The 18120-nt window shown below is 40.3% G+C and overlaps 2 protein-coding genes across 3 annotated transcripts in view; one reads left to right on the plus strand and one right to left on the minus strand.

Moving 5' to 3' along the window:
- Positions 1-6863: 6863 nt before the first annotated feature.
- gtf2e1 (general transcription factor IIE, polypeptide 1, alpha) lies at positions 6864-14776 on the minus strand. Of its 2 annotated transcripts, none has more exons than XM_029458381.1 (6): positions 14587-14776; positions 13697-13989; positions 12891-13048; positions 9683-9878; positions 9160-9392; positions 6864-8086 (listed from the first exon to the last, which is right to left on the minus strand). In XM_029458381.1, exons 2-6 carry the CDS (start codon positions 13984-13986, stop codon positions 7620-7622), a joined length of 1344 nt encoding a protein of 447 aa, XP_029314241.1. In that variant the 5' UTR covers positions 13987-13989; positions 14587-14776; the 3' UTR covers positions 6864-7619. The 2 variants fall into 2 exon arrangements, with proteins under 2 accessions (XP_029314241.1, XP_029314240.1); XM_029458380.1 differs by having other exon boundaries at positions 13697-13992.
- A 110-nt stretch (positions 14777-14886) lies between these two features.
- The window catches only part of rabl3 (RAB, member of RAS oncogene family-like 3), a 6186-nt gene continuing 2952 nt past the window's right edge, over positions 14887-18120 (plus strand). The window contains exons 1-5 of the mRNA XM_029458383.1: positions 14887-15004; positions 15712-15803; positions 16543-16672; positions 16756-16870; positions 17007-17157. Coding sequence (XP_029314243.1) covers positions 14959-15004; positions 15712-15803; positions 16543-16672; positions 16756-16870; positions 17007-17157 — 534 coding nt within the window. The 5' untranslated portion in view covers positions 14887-14958. The remainder of the gene's footprint in view (positions 15005-15711; positions 15804-16542; positions 16673-16755; positions 16871-17006; positions 17158-18120) is intronic.

The raw sequence follows: 18120 nt of genomic DNA on the forward strand, positions 1-18120 counted from the left end.
TACTGTAGGCCTACCTGCAAAATAATGACATTCCCATCAGCCTCAACTTTATTGTGTGCTTAGCTAATGTTAGTATGCTCCTAACACGCTAAACTAACATAGTGAACATGGTAAACAATATACCTGATAAACATCGGCATTGTAGCATTGACACTGTTAGCATGTTAGCTTGCTGTCGTTAGCATACATTTCAAAGCAAAGCCTCACAGAGATGTGTGGATTTGGACATTTTATTTTGTCTTAATCAGATGCACATGGTGTTGATAGGGATTATTTTATACCAGGCAGTGATGAGCTTCACCAGGATAGTATTATGTGTGCAGTACTACCTCATTTCAAAGAAGCAGTAGGCTTTGTATTATTTTAACTGTTCAGTCATGTTGAATCTTGTCAGCTGTAGTGCTTTTACAACTATAACAGTTGTGTAACAGTTCTAATTAAGTGGTATCTTTAATCTTTACAATTCTTCACCCGCACATCCCAACACACATGAAGATGGATGGACATATGAATTAGTCATAGCTTCTTAATAGTAATCAGATTTCAAAGTAGATGATCAAAGAGCATTGTAGGCTGACTGACAGATGGACCAACAGGGTCGATCATTGAGTCGATAATCTTCGCACTTTAATGGATGAAGAGTGACTGAGACATCTCCAAGCAATCCATCCTTATGTAATCTTCTCAGGCAAACCTCGTGAAGCATCAGTTATTACAACTTGCCTTTGTTATTCTCCACCCACGCTGAAGAAAAAAATAAATAAAGCAACCACACCCTTCTAAATCCTGTCCCATTGAAATTCCGCTCGCTCCCTGGATGTCAACCTTCCCTCTCTGTTCAATTATTCTCTTTCTTTCACAAACAAATGAGCTTACATGCATGTTTGAATATTTCGGTCCCAGTCAGTAGACATTAATACAGGGAGGAACAACTCAACAATAAAGACATCATCAGGAGAGAGCTGACAGTATTGTTTAAACTCCAGTGTCCACGTTTAAATCCATTTAAGCACAGAAATCTATTACCACCTCTCACTACGTCAAACCTGATCTTCAATGTTCCAGGATTTTTTGCAGCTTTGTGGATTCCCTACTGTGTGCCCTCCCTGTAACCCAACCTATTTCCCTGCACTCAGGCTTGCCATGGCAGATCAATGGCATAGCATGAGGTTAGGTTTTTAATTAAGGTGTCCTGAAGGGTGTGGGTTGTTTTAATGAGGCCAGGTCCTGTTTTCATCCTGGCCTTTGAGGCTCTGCCCTACAGGTGTCCATCCTCGTACTTAAAAGTAATGTATAGGCTTGTAGGGTTACCCCAGAGGTCTCAGACCTCACCAAGCTCCCCTGCAGAGCTTGACATTTCCAACTGAATCCAATATGCCTAGGATCCTTTTTTTCTTAGCCATTACACAGGATCTGGTGTTCCTATCACCAGTGCTATCCTGCAGCAGGATGAACAGGATGTTCTGTGGTCGAATTATAAATGATGTATATGAAGCACATCATCCACACCAAGCACTTTCTTTAGGTGCACCAAAAATGTAAGTTTTCTTTTCTGCAATTTTTCAGTCAAGTTCCAATTGTTGTTTTGTAGCTTGGACGTCAGCCGGCCGACGTTAAGCATGTTGATATTTGTGTCAGGGTTGTATAGGAGCAGGAATCGGGTGCAAACACAGTATGATATTATAATGTAACGATTTGACACAGCCTAGATAAAGGAAACCATGACTTTATGTCCACGAGTCAACCAGCACGTATCCTAAAGTACCAATCTCATTCAAGCTGCTTTTGATTGATCTTTGGCCTCTGGAGTAGTTTACACAGCAGATATTAGCATACAGTATATCTCAAAAGTGAGTACACCCTTTAGATTTTTGCAAATATTCAGTTATATCCTTTCAGGGGATAACATTATCCTACTGAAACTTTGATATAACTTAAAGTAGTCAGTGTGCTGCTTGAATAACAGTATAGATTTATTGTCCTTTGAAAATTACTCAGTACACAGCTGTTAATGTCTAAACAGCTGGCAACAAAAGTGAGTACACCCCATAGTGAACATGTCTAAATTGTGCCCAAAGTGTCAATATTTTGTGTGACCACCATTGTTATCTAGCACTGCTTTAACCCTCCTGGGCATGGAATTCACCAGAGCTGCACAGGTTGCTTCTGGAATCTTCTTCCACTCCTCCACGACGACATCACGGAGCGCACGGATGTTGGACACCTTGCACTCCTCCACCTTCCTCTTGAGGATGCCCCACATGTGCTCAATTGGGTTTAGGTCTGGAGACATACTTGGCCAGTCCATCACCTTAACCTTCAGCTTCTTCAGCAAGGCCGTTGTCATCTTGGAGGTGTGTTTAGGGTCATTATCATGTTGGAAAACTGCCCTACGGCCCAGTTTCCAAAGAGAGGGGATCATGCTCTGCTGCAGGATGTCACAGTATATATTGGAATTCATGTGTCCCTCAATGAAATGCAGCTCCCCAGTGCCGGCAGCACTCATGCAGCCCCAGACCATGATGCTGCCACCACCATGCTTGACTGTAGGCAAAACACATTTGTCTTGGTACTCCTCACCAGGGTGCCGCCACACACGCCGGACACCATCTGACCCAAACAGGTTTATTTTGGTCTCATCAGACCACAGGACATGGTTCCAGTAACTCATGTTCTTGGATTCATTGTCTTCAGCAAACTGTTTGCGGGCTTTCTTATGCATCGGTTTCAGAAGGGGCTTCTGTCTGGGGCGACGGCCATACAAACCGATTTGATGCAGTGTGCGGCGTATGGTCTGGGCACTGACAGACTGACATCCCACTTCTGCAACCTCTGCAGCAATGCTGGAAGCACTCGCACGTCTATTTTTGGAAACCAACCTCTGGATATGACGCTGAGCACGTGGACTCAACTTCTTTGGTCGACCCTGGCGAGGCCTGTTCCGAGTGGAACTTGTCCTGGAAAACCGCTGTATGATCTTAGCCACTGTGCTGCAACTCATTTTCATGGTGTTGGCAATCTTCTTATAGCCAAGGCCATCTTTGTGAAGCGCAATAATCCTTTTTTTCAGCCGCTCAGAGAGTTCCTTGCCATGAGGTGCCATGTTGTCCAGCATTCAGAGAGAATTGTGCCCAAAACACCAAATTTAACAGCCCTGCTTATCATTTACACCTGAATCCTTGTAACACTAACGAGTCACATGACACCAGGGCGGGAAAACAACATCATTGGGCACAATTAGGACATGTTCACTATGGGGTGTACTCACTTTTGTTGCCAGCTGTTTAGACATTAACAGCTGTGTACTGAGTAATTTTCAAAGGACAATAAATCTATACTGTTATTCAAGCAGCACACTGACTACTTTAAGTTATATCAAAGTTTCAGTAGGATAATGTTATCCCCTGAAAGGATATAACAGAATATTTGCAAAAATCTAAAGGGTGTACTCACTTTTGAGATATACTGTATATTTGAAATAATTTATCAGGCCTCATTTGCTTTTTAACCAACTCCTGAGGTAAATATCTGAGTATTAAGCTGCTGGACTACGTTCAACAATCATCCCCCTTTGGAACTGGGCAGGTAATATATAGTACATGTTTATCAGAGCATTTTGGTGTGAGACCATACGATACATTTAAAACCAAAACAAGAACTAAACAATGCTATAAAAGCTCAAAGGCAAAGCTTAATAAGCGTTGGAGAAGTTGAGTGTTCATTCTCAATGATTTGGGATTTTGATGTCCCAGTCTGTCAAAGGAAAAAAGAAATCCCCAGAATCAACTACTGCAACTGATATGTAAATGTTATGGCACGCGAGATTTTTTAAACATATTTGACGCCTTAAGTAGAGCTCCTCCTAACTGCTTTTAACCTTCAAAGGAATATTTAGCACCCTCAGGATAATCAAAAACTCATCAGAACCTTTGCTAGAATGTACAGAAAATGTGTCTATATGTGTTAAGGTAGCTCAGTAGCGCCCCCTATTGCGTGGTAGGGCCATAGTCACATATAGTTGCTCTAAAATTCACAAAATTTGATACGCACATTGCACGGACATATTTCAAATTGACTTCCATTAGCCAACCTGGAAATTGGCCATTTTGAATAATGAGCATTTTTCCTTTATTTTTAGCAAACTTGTACAATCTCCTCCGAGAGAGTTCATCGAAAAAATTCCGTCTGTCATAGCATTGACAGACGATGCGGCACGCATGCACATGTTTTACGCAAACGCGATATTATAGCAAAATTACATATTCATACCAGAACATTTTAACCTTACTATCTTCATGTTCTACATAAAATCCTACCTGCACAAACTAAAATACCTAGCTTTGCTTCTTTTTTGTATTTCCCCCCCAAATAAATAAATAATTAAATGATCCAATTCTTATATTGAAATCTCAAAAGTTTTAAAAACTCCAGAGCTTAACTCTCCTCGGAAATGTTCCAATTCTTTGCAACCTTAGTGAACATTTATGTGAAATGTTTACAGCCAATGAGTTTGAATATTGGTCAAAAGAAAGCAGAGAGAGGGTGACTCACTGCAGCGCACACTATGACAGGTGTAACCTTTAACATTGTATTTGTAAAGGCCTGTTTTCTGTAAATGCTGGGCCCAAGTCTCTGCTCAGACTTTGGGTATGACGTGAAATTGCCCCCTATTATGAGTAGGTGACCCAGTGCCGCGGGTTACTGTGGTGAAGTCATTATTTGGAAAGCCACATAACAAGATACCCTATAACCTGCTGAAGCACATCTGGAGGAGTACTGAGAGTGTTTGCCCAGTAGGGACTGCCTCAATGAATAATTATTCACCCATCGAGTGGGGAAAGGTCTCACTGAGAGGATATGACCAAGGAGTGGAATTTTTAATTTTCCCCAAAACCTATTAGTCTTTCCCTGTTGTGGGATTGTGTGTCTATAATCTTGATTATGCCATACAGTATATCTTTATAATAAACTGTACCATCCTACTAGCAATGCGTAGTATTTGTGTAATTTGTTGCACATCATAATTTAATTTTTTTTTTTATATTTAGAATTTTGAATCATCCCGCTATCCTCCAGTCATTTAATCATCAATGACATCTGTTATCAGGTTAAACTTGGCTCGTCTCAATGATCATTTTAATGCTGTAGCGACACCGTCTCAGTGGAAAACATTTGTCAGTGACAGCAGCAGGTCCTGCTCATGTTTCTGCACATAGTTCATATCCATTTCAAATGTATTTTCTGACGATAAATTAAATAAGACTTTTCCTTTGTGTAAGAAAGGCATTGCAAAACATTGATTTGGAACACACAAATAGTGGTATAAACATATTTTACAGTACAGAACATAAGTGAATTTGGGGCCAGAATGTAATGAGAGAATCATATTAGTTTATCGTGCATTAGAGGAATACATGTGGTGGGAACATTAGGACACGTTAATAGGCATTATACTTGAGGAAAAAAGCAAAAGCAAAAAGCAAACAGAAAAATAAAAAGAATGTATTTTCATGAGACTAATACAATTAAGAATTAAACAATTAATCCAAAATTATATACACCCCCTTTTTTATCATGGTGTAACTTTGTCAGTGACACACACAGTATAAGCAAGTATCTTGCTGCTTAAGGCCCTGTCACACATATCCGTATGGCAGAAACATATGCCGGCGTATATGAACATTTGTCAGAGTCCAAATACGTCCAACTTTTCATCGGATCGGAAAAGTGATCATATACAGATACGCATGTCTAACCTATTGATAGCGCATCACTTACTAATACAAAATGTATCAGATATGGAGTATACAAAATATCGGCAACACGCTGGTGTACATAGATATAAGGTAAGGTATAAGTAGTATTCTGGGGTACGTTGTTGAACGCTGATGTTTTGAGCATGTTCAAAATTACCGAATGTACTCGACGTGTGCTTCATAAGATATGCAGACGTTACGTGACGTTAGACATACGTGAATACGGAATACGTACGTGAATAGTTACCTACGTAAATACAGTACGTGACTACGTTAGAGGAACGTTAGATATAAGCTATGTCGGCTGACGGTATATCCTACAGCCAACTCATTGATAACGAGTGGATACCCTATTCCTACCCTATGTTAAGATGAGTAACTTATTAAACGTGTTTCTACAGTACAGCTAGCGTTCAGCATTCTAGCCGTTCTCCAGCATCAGCATGACGTGAACCAGATGGCACTTTTCCAGCTGCGTTGGCCAGACTCTCTGATACGTTTTGTATAAGTAAGTGATACGCTATCAATATGTTGGACATACGTATAATAATTTGTTATGTATGTGTTATGTATACGTCAGCTACAACACCGCTGTGGAAAAGTTGGACTCTGACACATGTTTAGCTACTTTTCATATACGCCGGCATGTTTCTGCCATATGGAACTGTGTGACAGGGCCGTATGTCTGCCGTGTTCGGCGTATCGTCTGCGTCCTTCAAACGATCACAACTTACCCTTAATTTATATCAACCTATTGCCAATATTTCGTATGCGCCTGGCATACGTTTCTGTCATACGGATATGTGTGACAGGGCCTTTAGATCATTTAATATTAACACACATTTAAAATGGTAGCAACTTTATAGCCAACAGCTGATAATAAAAGCATTGAGTAGAACATGGAGGACCACCTGTAAAGAGCTTTGGGGTATGATTTAGTATTAGTTTAATTCACCCTCACTAGAGTTTGTCTTGTCCACTATCTGAGAAGACCAAAGTCACAGTGCCCTCTTACTGTTATATTATGAATTGCTTTTAAATGCATCTGCTGCTGATGCACAAAGCTTTCATTCATCTCTCTACGTAGTATATGTCCATGCATGTTGCTGTAATGCAGTATCTTTTTATTACAGATTCTTCAGAATAACAAATGTTTTACTTTAAACCACAACAGTTCATCCAGATCCTCTTGTTTTTCTTGTTCCAGAAAAACTCAAATGAAAGCAGCACATCAGCAGAAACAGCAGCTTCAGTCCTTCATTGTCACACGGCTTACGTTCAACCACAGCACAAGCTATGCACTCGGACGTCTTTAGAAACTGCTCACAGCCAAATACACAATCAATGTAGTTATACACGAGTCGGAAGAAAATAGACTTGAAGCAATAACATACGCTTGTGTGTAGACGGCTGTATTGAATACATTTTAAACGTATCTGACCCGTCATATGCATGACAGACGTGTGACTGGAAAACACGGCTAAAACATGAGTGGTGTGACGGCTTGTTAAACTGAAATGAAAATAAAGCAGACAAAAACACAAATTGGCACTCGGTGCACAAACTGCAGCTGGCCAACTCCCTTATGGTATGGTGACTGAGAATAAAAAAATACTTAGGACAGTATACTAAAAGGTGTCTGACACTGTCCTAGTTCTTATAATGTGAGAGCATGAAGCTGACTAAATATTTCTTGAGCAGCATCTTGTTTTCATCTTGAGAAGTTGTGTCCACAAACATTTCCTCAGATGTCAACATTGACAGCGTGAGAGTATACTTTTGGGAACTCAAAGCCAATCCATTAAATTGTTGATGATGTGTGTGTATGTATGTATGTATGTATGCATCAATGTGTTTGTGTGTTCAGAAGTACATGTCCTGGAAGAGGTTTTGTCCCATTTCAATGTAGGCCTCCTTCTCCTGTGCTGACATCTTCTCCACTAGCTCTGGCTTCTGGCTGACCTCCCTGTAGGAGAACTGCCGTCCTCCAACCATCACCATTGGCTCATCCCCCACATCCTCAAACTCATCATCGTCTTCTTCCTCCTCCACGGCGGCCCGATGCTGAGCAGCGGTGGCAGGTGGGGGAACTGCGGGAGAGTTGTCATCCGATTCGCTGGTGTCGCTGTCGGAGTCGCTGGCATTAGCTTTGGCCGAGGTGAGCCCCTTGGTGGCAGCGCTTGCTCCGCCTCCACCTCCACCTGCTCCTACTCCTGCAGCACCCCTCTTCTCATGGATAAGCAGGGCACGCATCACTTCCTCATTTTCATCGGCCACACCAATTCCATGAGCAGCTGCTCCATCCTGGGCTCCGGGTATAACGTCTCCACCTGTGGAAACAAAACGATGACAAATTTAAATTATAAATATATATTCACATCTGAAATCATTCTTTCTTGTAACCTTTTCTGGAACTTTAGAATATTAAAAATCATTGCTAAGTATTTTTTGGATTGTGCCAGGAACAAGACGTCGTGTAGGCTCCTTTCTCACAGCCCGATCAAGCATCACTGCATCTGAACCAAAACTGTATTTAAACCACGTCACCTTCGGATGTCATGTCTGTTTCCAACACGATCATTAGACAGATGCACAGAGACGCACCTCAGAGACAGGACGTTTGTAAGGCATAATTCATGCAATTTCCACAGGAATGAATTTATTAATGAGAACTCCTTGCTCAGCCAGGCACTAATCAAGCCTGTGATTATTTCAATTAAGCAATTAGGGTTCAATGGGAGTCTGGCCAGGCCTGATTGCTGCACGCCCTTGGGTTTGGAGAAACAATGTCAGAATAAGATGACGACGGACCACTCTGAGCGACAGAGATCACCTGTGTTGACCTGGAGCAGCCTGTTTTGACTACAAATAGAACAACGATTGGAATGTAAGGTCATAGAAGAGGTGTGGGTCTGGATTGGCTGTGTGTCCTACTACTAGAAAACCCAACTGTTTTCCAGCAAGCCTTACTATGGACAGGCAAAACAGCGTGAGAGTGGGAGCAACTTCAATGTCCAATTAACGTCTTCCGACTCATGGAGTGGGAGATCTTGCGATTATGGCAAATTTGCCTTAAAATAGAAAGAACTCGACTGCACCAATGTGGCATTATTAGTTTCTTTAAGTAGTTATTTAATGTGTGAAGGACATTATTTTTGAAGTAGCTACATACATTATTCTATTAGAGTCTAAATGAAATCTGGAAGGTTCTTTTCACTATGGTAGCCAAGATAGAGGCAGGTGTAGCAAAATTAAACAATTCTTCATACTCCAACACAAAACAATTGATTGTCCTCCAATAACTTCTGATGCTGATGTCATTATTCTGCAAACAAAAACGTTTGCCTATCAGAATATTGTGAAAGCTATACATGTGGGTGCTTTGCAAGAAAACCTCACTTACGGTTCTTGATGAGGTCAGGCTCGCTGTAAGCTCCCTGCACCGTGCTCTGGGTCAACCAGACGGGCCTCTCCTTGGGGGCCTTGCCTTCATTGGCCTGTTTCAGCTGTTCTTCCTGCTCCTCCATGCTGATAACCACATTCTGGGTGTACATGTCGGCATAGGATGAGCCTTTGTTAGACCAGGCTTCACGGTGCGGGCCGGTCATTCCCGCGGCTGCTGCAGCACGTTCACGGCTGGAAGAAAGATTCAGTAAATATCCTTAATGTGTGTAAACACGAACAACTGAGAGTGTATAATATAGGCAAGCTAGAAATGTTACCACTATGGCTTAATAGAATAGAGTTCCATTGTGGCACAAACTGTTTTTAAGTTGAGCCAATATCACTGAGGTCATCACCAGAGGTGAAACCCTATTTGTTGTCAGTGATCAAGGATGTGTCTCTTGAGGACTGGCGTGATGCTGACTGAGGAAAATAAGTATTTATAAGTAGTAAGTAGTCTGTGAGGTTTGTCAGAAGCTGACCTCTGTTTGAGGGCAGGAATCTCAGCAGGCTCAGGCTCCAGCAGGTCCTGGGACAAGTTAACATCTTCGGTCTCACGTAGCAGCGCATAGATGGGTTCGATCTGCTCGTTGAAGCGTGCCACTAGTGTTCTGCCGTCAGGACACACAGACGCGTCCTCTTCTACCTCCGTCTGGCAGAAGGTGCAGTGAAATGTACCTGTGGGTTAAGAAAGAACTGTTTAAAGCCAGGCGATAAGCTAACTTCACAAAAGCTACTTGCAGAAAATAGCGTACTTTTCTGTGATTTGGGGTTTTATGTATGTAACTATACAAAAACAACAATGCCTTGTTGTTAATGAAACCGCAGACTGGATAATATTTGCATTGCATGGCATTTGTGAGGGCTCTGGGACCTGCTCCCTACCTAGTAAGATGGGCATGTTTGGCCATCTGTTTCAATAATGGGAACGGTTCCAGCATTATATGGACCCCATGTCTGCTTTAAAATAAAACAAACATGCGTGTCCTACAAAGAGAGCTGCCTACATTCACACAACAAGGTGTGAAAATTCAGAGCTGAAGGGTTTCGGCTCTCCTTTGTGCTTCAGAATGAGCTGGAAGACAGATAATGTCATTTCCAATCCATGTGAGGTCAGACTGAGTGTTGCTGGCCCTGAAGAAACAACCAGTCCATCAGACTACCACTGTGTGAGCTCCAGGTATTCTCTTTGTCAGCCCCTGTCACTGGTGCAGAGTTACTGCCTCCACAGCAACATGTAATACCAGTTGAGATATGTTGAAACAAGAGACTTTTTTTATTCTGAAATAATCAGAAGCCTTCAGCCTGTTGTCTGAGAATCTAGGAAGCCCATTAAATGGTTCTATTTTATACAAGCATTTGTAGGCAATGATTTATCCGTTTCAGTTATTATACAAAGTTGATTACACGTTTTTTTCAGTGAAAGCAGTGATTTATTCAGTCGACGCTGGCTTGAAGTTTAAGAATAATTAGTTTCACAGTATTTCAACAGTATTACAATTACTTCACTTTCTGCTGTAACTGCAGCTCAGTGGCCCAGCAAACTGGTAAGAAGAAAATAAAATATTAAAACAGTTAAAGAATATGTGGCGGGCCCATCCTTGTTGATCTCGAGGAAGACCTGAGGGTCGAAACCTCAACATAATAAAAGAAATGCATATAGAGCCCAACTGCAAAACACACTACATACAGATTTGGGAGAAAGGGATTCAATATAAGATAAATATTCAACAAGATAATAGCAAACCAAAACCCCTAGTTTTCAGATTACCATCCAGTCAAAGCAACTCTCTACAATTATTTGCCCAATGAAAAAGAGTTAGATTTAAACATTAATTAATTTAACATCCCCTAAAAAGCTGTTCTTTGCTGACCTCTAGTGGTTAAACTCTTCATTAGCAGCAGTTATGTACAGGTGGTGTAAAGGACGCTGTGACATCTCTGTCACCGGCTCCACCAACCACACCAGTCAGGGATTCTGGGTTTGGTCAAAGGTTAAACAAGCTTGAAACTTTTAAGTGGTGGTGTGTTTTAAACGCTTGTGTAGCACAAGCGCTCTTTGTTTCCTAACAACAGTGCTGGCTGACCGATAATCACCCTTCGGATTGGCGGACACTATAAGCACGGTTGACTGACGGAATGAATGCAGTTTATGAATGGACACAGTTTAGAGGAAGGGCTCAACACAATCCTCATCACAAGCACAATATTCTTTTGTAGCATTATCAATACTTAATCATTTAAGTGCACATTTTCATGCATTTGCAGCAAACAAAATAAAGCAGATCTTTAAAAATGTATTAAAACATAAGTTAAATGATACGCCACAGTTTAATACCAGTATTACGTAATCAGGAAAAGTTTTATTTGGATTAAGAGGAAACTGGATTACTTCCCTCACATCTTTCTAAATGGTTTTAGTACAGAGTGTAGCCCACACTTTGAAACTTATTTTTCTCAGGCCTTTAACACAAAACTTTAACCCATTTCTATGAATACCACATGTATCTAAGTGCTAAAGTTGTAAATAATTAAAGAGAAGCCTTGCAGATTGCACTTGGCCTACCCGATTCAATTGAAAAAGCGCTGGTGACATAACTGAGTAGGTCATGCCGTAATGCAATCTACTAATGATTTAAAGTGCGCGAGTCTACGCTAATGCCATTGTTATTTAGCTTCCCTTTGAAGTCTACATATCCTCACCCACACTCTGCCTGAGATGATTAAGGACTGTTTGCTTCTGTAAGTCACAAGCACCAACAACTTAATGCATAGCTCCTAGTGATAAGTGAGTGATGTGATGCCCATTTGGACAGCTGCCAGCCCATATTAAGGCATCCAGAGAATCAGAATTAGATTTTACTTTATGCCTTTTGTTGTGATAGCAAGACTTTTCAAATATGTTTTAAAGAAAATGTTAAATTCAGTTTGCATTCAATTCCTGTTAAATTTGGGCTAAATAGAGACACTAGCAGATATTTGGACGAGATTACATGTCATTAACAATCAATTCTCATAACTTGACTGAATTGTTTTTGTCTCTTATTCCTTTTTCAAAATGTTTTTAAATGTTTTCCTCTTCTTGCTGAAATAAGAAGAGACAACTGGTTCTTGACACAAATGTAACGAGGCGTTACAGTTTCCACACTAGGTTTTATATTGGCTGATAGAAAGAAGCCACAACAAAGGGCTTCAGATGGTCTTGAGCACTTTCTCTTTGGATTTGTACTCAATTCAGGTGTCATATACCTCATCTTGTGCAAGTGATGTCAGTGTTGAAACACTTGACAGGTCTTGACACAATATTTAAATGTTCTTGACTCATTTTCGATACATTTTTGTTCCTAGCACAGACAACTGCACAATGGTAGTGCGATCATTTACCTGTGTCTACTTTGTAAGAGAGCTGTCCCCGTTATGTCAGCCACCTTGTCTGGCAGCACTGAAATTGAACAGTGTTCTAATGAACTAATGACTTAAACCTTTATGGTCAAAGATCTTGTTCCAAAGAGCATCTTGGAAGAAAAAAAAAATGGCGTAGTTATTTGCTTTCTGCATATGCAAATATGTGACGCCATTATAAAAAAGGTACTTGTAATTATTCAATACTAAATACATAAGTATATTGAATAGCAACACCACCGGAGTGCAGCACAACTGTAGATCATTTGTTATTTGCTCAATGTTTACCTGCCATGGGGTCAAACAGCTGGTTGGCCTCTAGGTCGGTGAAGGTGGAGAAGCAGCAGGGGCACCGGAAGGAGGCACGGTTAGTGGAGTCTCGCTCATCTGTCTCGATGCGCCGTCGCATGTGATCCAATTTATACTTGACCACGTTGACCAGTACCCTAAATAAGAATTCAGGTTGGTAAAGCTTTATATTATGCAACATGTTGTCGTGCCTACTCTAAATAAAGATGGGTGTGAGGTACTTCACTTGTATGTAATGTCTTGTGTTTTAGGACATAGTGTTGATACAAATCTTGGCAGAAGGGCAAAGGGTTGCTTAGTTTTTAACACATGTTGTGCGTTTGGCTTACCCAAACATTACTGATATGAGACATTGACAATGCCAATTAATGTAGGGTGGATGCCTGGTGTCACCCACAATGGATTCCGTAAATTGGGCGTAAACTTTCCGATAATTAGAGAACGGTACTGTTATTTTTATTTCTGAAGAATCTATCAGTCTTTAGGTGGAGTGGTGGCCAGATAGAGGTCCACTTTGAGGGCCCCGGTCTACTGAAGGGTTTATCATTTTGGTTAATCAAACTATGTTCTAACACTCTCTCATATAGGTTAATATGTAGGGGAAAATACATTCAAATTAAAAGGGGAGAGATCAGAAAGTGATTGATTTCTTACAGAATGCTCCCCCATCTCTTAGTCCTCCAAACTCACAGCTGCATCAAAACTTATAACCGTTAATAACGGAGTTATTGTTTGTTACTGTGTCTTTTATCTGAACTGTTGCAACGCAAAAAACAAACAAACACCTGTAGTTGATGAAGTAGTAGTTGTGCCTTGTTGTCTTGCCATCTGGGGCGGTTTCCACTCTCATGCGACACTTGACAAACTTGTCTGCCTTCAGAGTGTTGAGTACTGAACGCAACTGTTTACGATCAAACTTGAGCAACTCCAGCATGTCCTCCTCACGTACACATGGGTTGCGAATGAGCACATCCAGTGCCAAAGCATGTTCCACTCCATAGAAACCCCTTACAACCTGCTTGGCTAGCCGCTTCAATGCTGCAGGGACCTCGGTCAGTACCTCTGGTTCTATCATCTTCTGCTGTGGAGAGATGAGAGGTCTTGAGTGAAGATCTGAGACAGCAGGTAGGAACTTTAGGAGAACAAGCAGAATGCCAGACTTCTGTTAAACATATATCAGTACGTAGGTAACCTTATCTTTGGAGGGCGATTAGGTTTAGAGGGTAATTAAAGATTGAGCAACACGAATACACTGATGGAAATGTGAAGGGCGAGAAAATCATATATTTTGGACTTACTCGATCCTTTACTTAAACGCAATACCTCTGCAAAAGTAGTGGACATGATCAGCTCCCTATTGTTTCGAGCTAACATATATAAAGCGGTGGTTAATAATGCCAGACCTGACAACAACGTAAACTTAACTGGCTGTTGGATAGTGGGAACCCTAACTTAGCTTAACGTTAGCTAGCTCGAACAAGGACAAATGACAGTGACTAATGGAGCCAGTTGGTTTTAACGTTAACTAATGTTACAGGTGAGGATACTGTAACTTAGTCAGCTAGTAATATTGTAATCGGCATTATTTCACGGTGTCTTGTTAACTAAACTTAATGTTGCGGTCAACATGAAGTTACTTTGCAGAAAACCGTTAGCCAGTTAACGCCAACCTTACCCGATACTCGTTATGTTCCACCAATAAGCCAGCCTTAGGTCATTTCAGAGTACGCTGACTTTTTCTCTAACAAACACAGCAAAAGCTCAGAGACATTTGTACTTCTGAATCTTTAAATTGCTAGGTTAGCATGCTTCATAGCTTTTTTTCAAAAAGACAACCCCGGAAATAAAACCAAAACCGCAACAAAGGTTTTCATGTTAAACTCAATAACCAATAGAAGCAAAGGAAAGTTTATTGACAGGCATTCTGACGAATGGCTCTGCTTCATGCCTCCTAAAGTATTTCTTTTTGGAACCAATCAGATCAAACAAACACTTTTTCAGGCGGGGTTTCTATTATTTTCTTCCGGGGTGCCGCTGTCACCAAAAAATGGCTTCACTTGACAGGGTAAAAGTATTAGTTTTAGGAGATTCCGGTAAGTTAAGTACCATTTTCGCAATTCAGACTCTTTTATGAACATGTCTGCTTATTTGTAAATACATGTTTGTTCTGGGTAAATGTCATCCGGTTTGCAACACTTGTCATTTTCAATGAGAAACATTAAGCTCTTTCCAAAAGTATGTTGTGGTGGCTCTGTAGACCTGCATACCTGACGCAACGTAATTGTCCTGTTTAACGTTATTCGGAATAAATGTGGACCGGCAATTGACGCTTAATTTATGATGTATACACACTGGCCACTGCCGACCTTAAGTGGTGAATTTGTAAGAGGACTGCTTAGTATAAGAGGAATCAACACCTAAAGTTGAAATTGTATAGAAACATGTTAGCCGAATTAAAAAGTGACACCCTACAGCTCGTCAAAGATATTTACTAATGTTATTCAAGGTATATGCTTTGATGGAAACGAAGTGTATGTTACACTGTTTTTACAGTAGAGGCTTCTTATCATATAACATTGAACCACGGATGCATTGTCTTGCAATTCAGCAGTAGTAACCTTATAGCATAACATCTATGACTGAAAGCCACACATTATGATATCCCCGGTAACTTTAGATCATAACTTGTCGCACTTTTTGCCACAAATGTGTATCCTCGTGCCTAGGCGTCATTGCATGAGTTTATACTGATCCCATCAAAATTGTCGCTCATCCACCCTCCATTTCTTATGTTCTGCAGGGGTGGGCAAGTCTTCCTTGGTCCATCTGCTTTGTCAGAATCAGGTGTTAGGAAACCCATCATGGACTGTTGGTTGCTCTGTGGATGTACGGGTAAGCAGGTCGATTTCCAAAATGTTATTGAGATAAGGACTGCAACATTTCTGCTGGGCTTTTGAATTAGCCTCAGATAAACTATAACATATACTTCATACAACAACATTTTAAATGACAACATTTGTAAAGGCTGAAATATTGGAATTGTACATGGTCCAGGAAATGATGCAGGAACTTCCTTCACTTATTGGAAAACATATGCTTAATATTAGTGTAATATATCATTTAATGATCATAGTTGAAATGGAAATACTTAAGTAAAGTGGAAATATAGTGTATATATATATAATATATATATATATATATATATATATATATATATATATATATATATATATATATATATTATATATATATATACTATATTTCCACTTTACTTAAGTATTTCCATTTTTTGCTACTTTATACACTACAATTCAGAGGGAAATACTGTATATAATATAAACAAACAACAAAACAAATGATGATGTATTATTATAGGTTAAGATTTACTGACACAGCATTCTATAAATAAAGTCAAATTAGCTCCACCTTTATCAGCAATAACTAAAGCAATTAAAGCGATATGCACATTAATGCTTTAATTTAAATATAAAGTACAGGATTTGACTAAATGTACTTGTTACTTTCCTCCATTGATGATTCAATACATTCATGTTAGATACAATTGAGTAGAGCACTCGCATGTTACAGATGCTTAGAGGTCTAAAATAATTGAATAACTATTCAACTACAGGTCCAAGACTATAAGGAGGGAACCCCGGAGGAAAAAACCTACTACATTGAACTCTGGGATGTTGGAGGATCTGTTGGCTGTGCCAGCAGTATCAAAAGCACCAGAGCTGTCTTCTATAATTCAGTTAATGGTAAAGATTATTTTACGTGATTATTTAAAGAAATCTGAAATCATTAGGCTATTACTTACTTGTGTCATTTTCTGTTTTTTCAGGAATTATGTTGGTACACGATTTAACAAATAAGAAATCGTCTCAGAATCTCTACCGCTGGTCACTAGAAGCTTTAAACAAGGATTCTTCTCCTACAGGAGTAATTGTCTCAAACGGGTAAGTGGACATTTGTCATGGTACTGTTTGTTTTCACGGGTGGAACATGTAGACACTTGTCAAAGTAAAATATATTAAACTGTGACTGAAAATGTTGGATACTGTGGAGTTAAGTCCTATTATTTGTTTCCTGCAGTGACTATGATAGAGAGCAGTTTGCTGAGAACTCGGTGCCTTTGCTGCTGATTGGCACCAAGTTTGACCAGATCCCAGAGAACAAACGAAATGAAGTTCTCACACGGACGGCCTTCCTGTCGGAAGACTTCAATGCAGAGGAGATCAATCTCGTAGGTTAACTTCTTAAATTCTACAAGCTCGAACCTTAAGCCCATTTCAAATATTGAATATTGCTGACTTAAAGCAGCTTCATGGCATCCAAGACATGGTCCATGTCATAGAAATGTTCCACTAAAACGTTATTCAACTATAACAAGACCGTTACAAATAAAGCTGCAATGCTTGAGTGGTATTTGGCATCTGGTATACAGAAGAGAGTGCAGCAAAGCTCATATTCCTTTTTACCACAGTTGCATCACTGCTGCAGAACAGTGCAGAGTTGGAAAATGATGACATGAGAGAAGAAAAGAAGAAGACTGCTCTCAGTTCTCTCATAAACTGCACCAGTGATGGATGACTGCTGCTCTGCTGCATTACAAGCGTGGTGAGGGAGACTTGCTCTTGACTCTCACTAATCTGATCAACCTTAAATCCCCCAATACATAACTTTCCAGATTGCTGTCTTGGTTTTTACAAGTTAAGTACTGGGAGAGCTCGGGTGTCCTCAGGGTAGTTTGGCCGTGAGACGCTCTCATCGGCCCTCTCGGACTCAGTCTACTGTAAGAGATCAGAAGCAGGTTATATTGTGCCACTGATTACCTGTTCAGCTGTCTGATCCCCAGCTGAGCCACTCCCGACTCTCCCCAGCAGGCGGCGCCAGGATCACACCCCACTGCCACAACCATCCTCCTTTATTGTATAAAATACTAATTCAGATACATCGAGTTCATTTTGTGGTGAGACGCCTGAGAACGTGCATGCTGGGATTTGCGATCAAAATGTTTTTATAGATGTGTTTAATGTTTAAAATCACAGATAATATTTAGTACTGTTCAGTTTAATGCTTAAATGATTTCAATATCAGCAGCAGGTTTTGCTTTTCTGAATGTTTTGATTGACTTCTCTCAAATGTTCAAGTGTTTTATCACAAAAATAGAAAAGTATATCTCATCGCTTTATAAATAGAATGGATG

The sequence above is a fragment of the Cottoperca gobio genome, chromosome 21, assembly GCF_900634415.1.
Source record: "Cottoperca gobio chromosome 21, fCotGob3.1, whole genome shotgun sequence".
NCBI lineage: Eukaryota > Metazoa > Chordata > Actinopteri > Perciformes > Bovichtidae > Cottoperca > Cottoperca gobio.

Bases quoted from the DNA above. Each gene is read 5' to 3' on its own strand.
- gtf2e1 (XM_029458381.1), bottom strand. From the start codon at position 13,986: ATGATAGAACCAGAGGTACTGACCGAGGTCCCTGCAGCATTGAAGCGG. The intron at 13,049-13,696 runs GTGTTTGTTTGT...ATTCTTATTTAG, and splicing joins TACTACTTCATCAACTACAG to GGTACTGGTCAACGTGGTCA. The intron at 8,087-9,159 runs GTAAGTGAGGTT...TTGTTTCCACAG, and splicing joins GCCTGACCTCATCAAGAACC to GTGGAGACGTTATACCCGGA.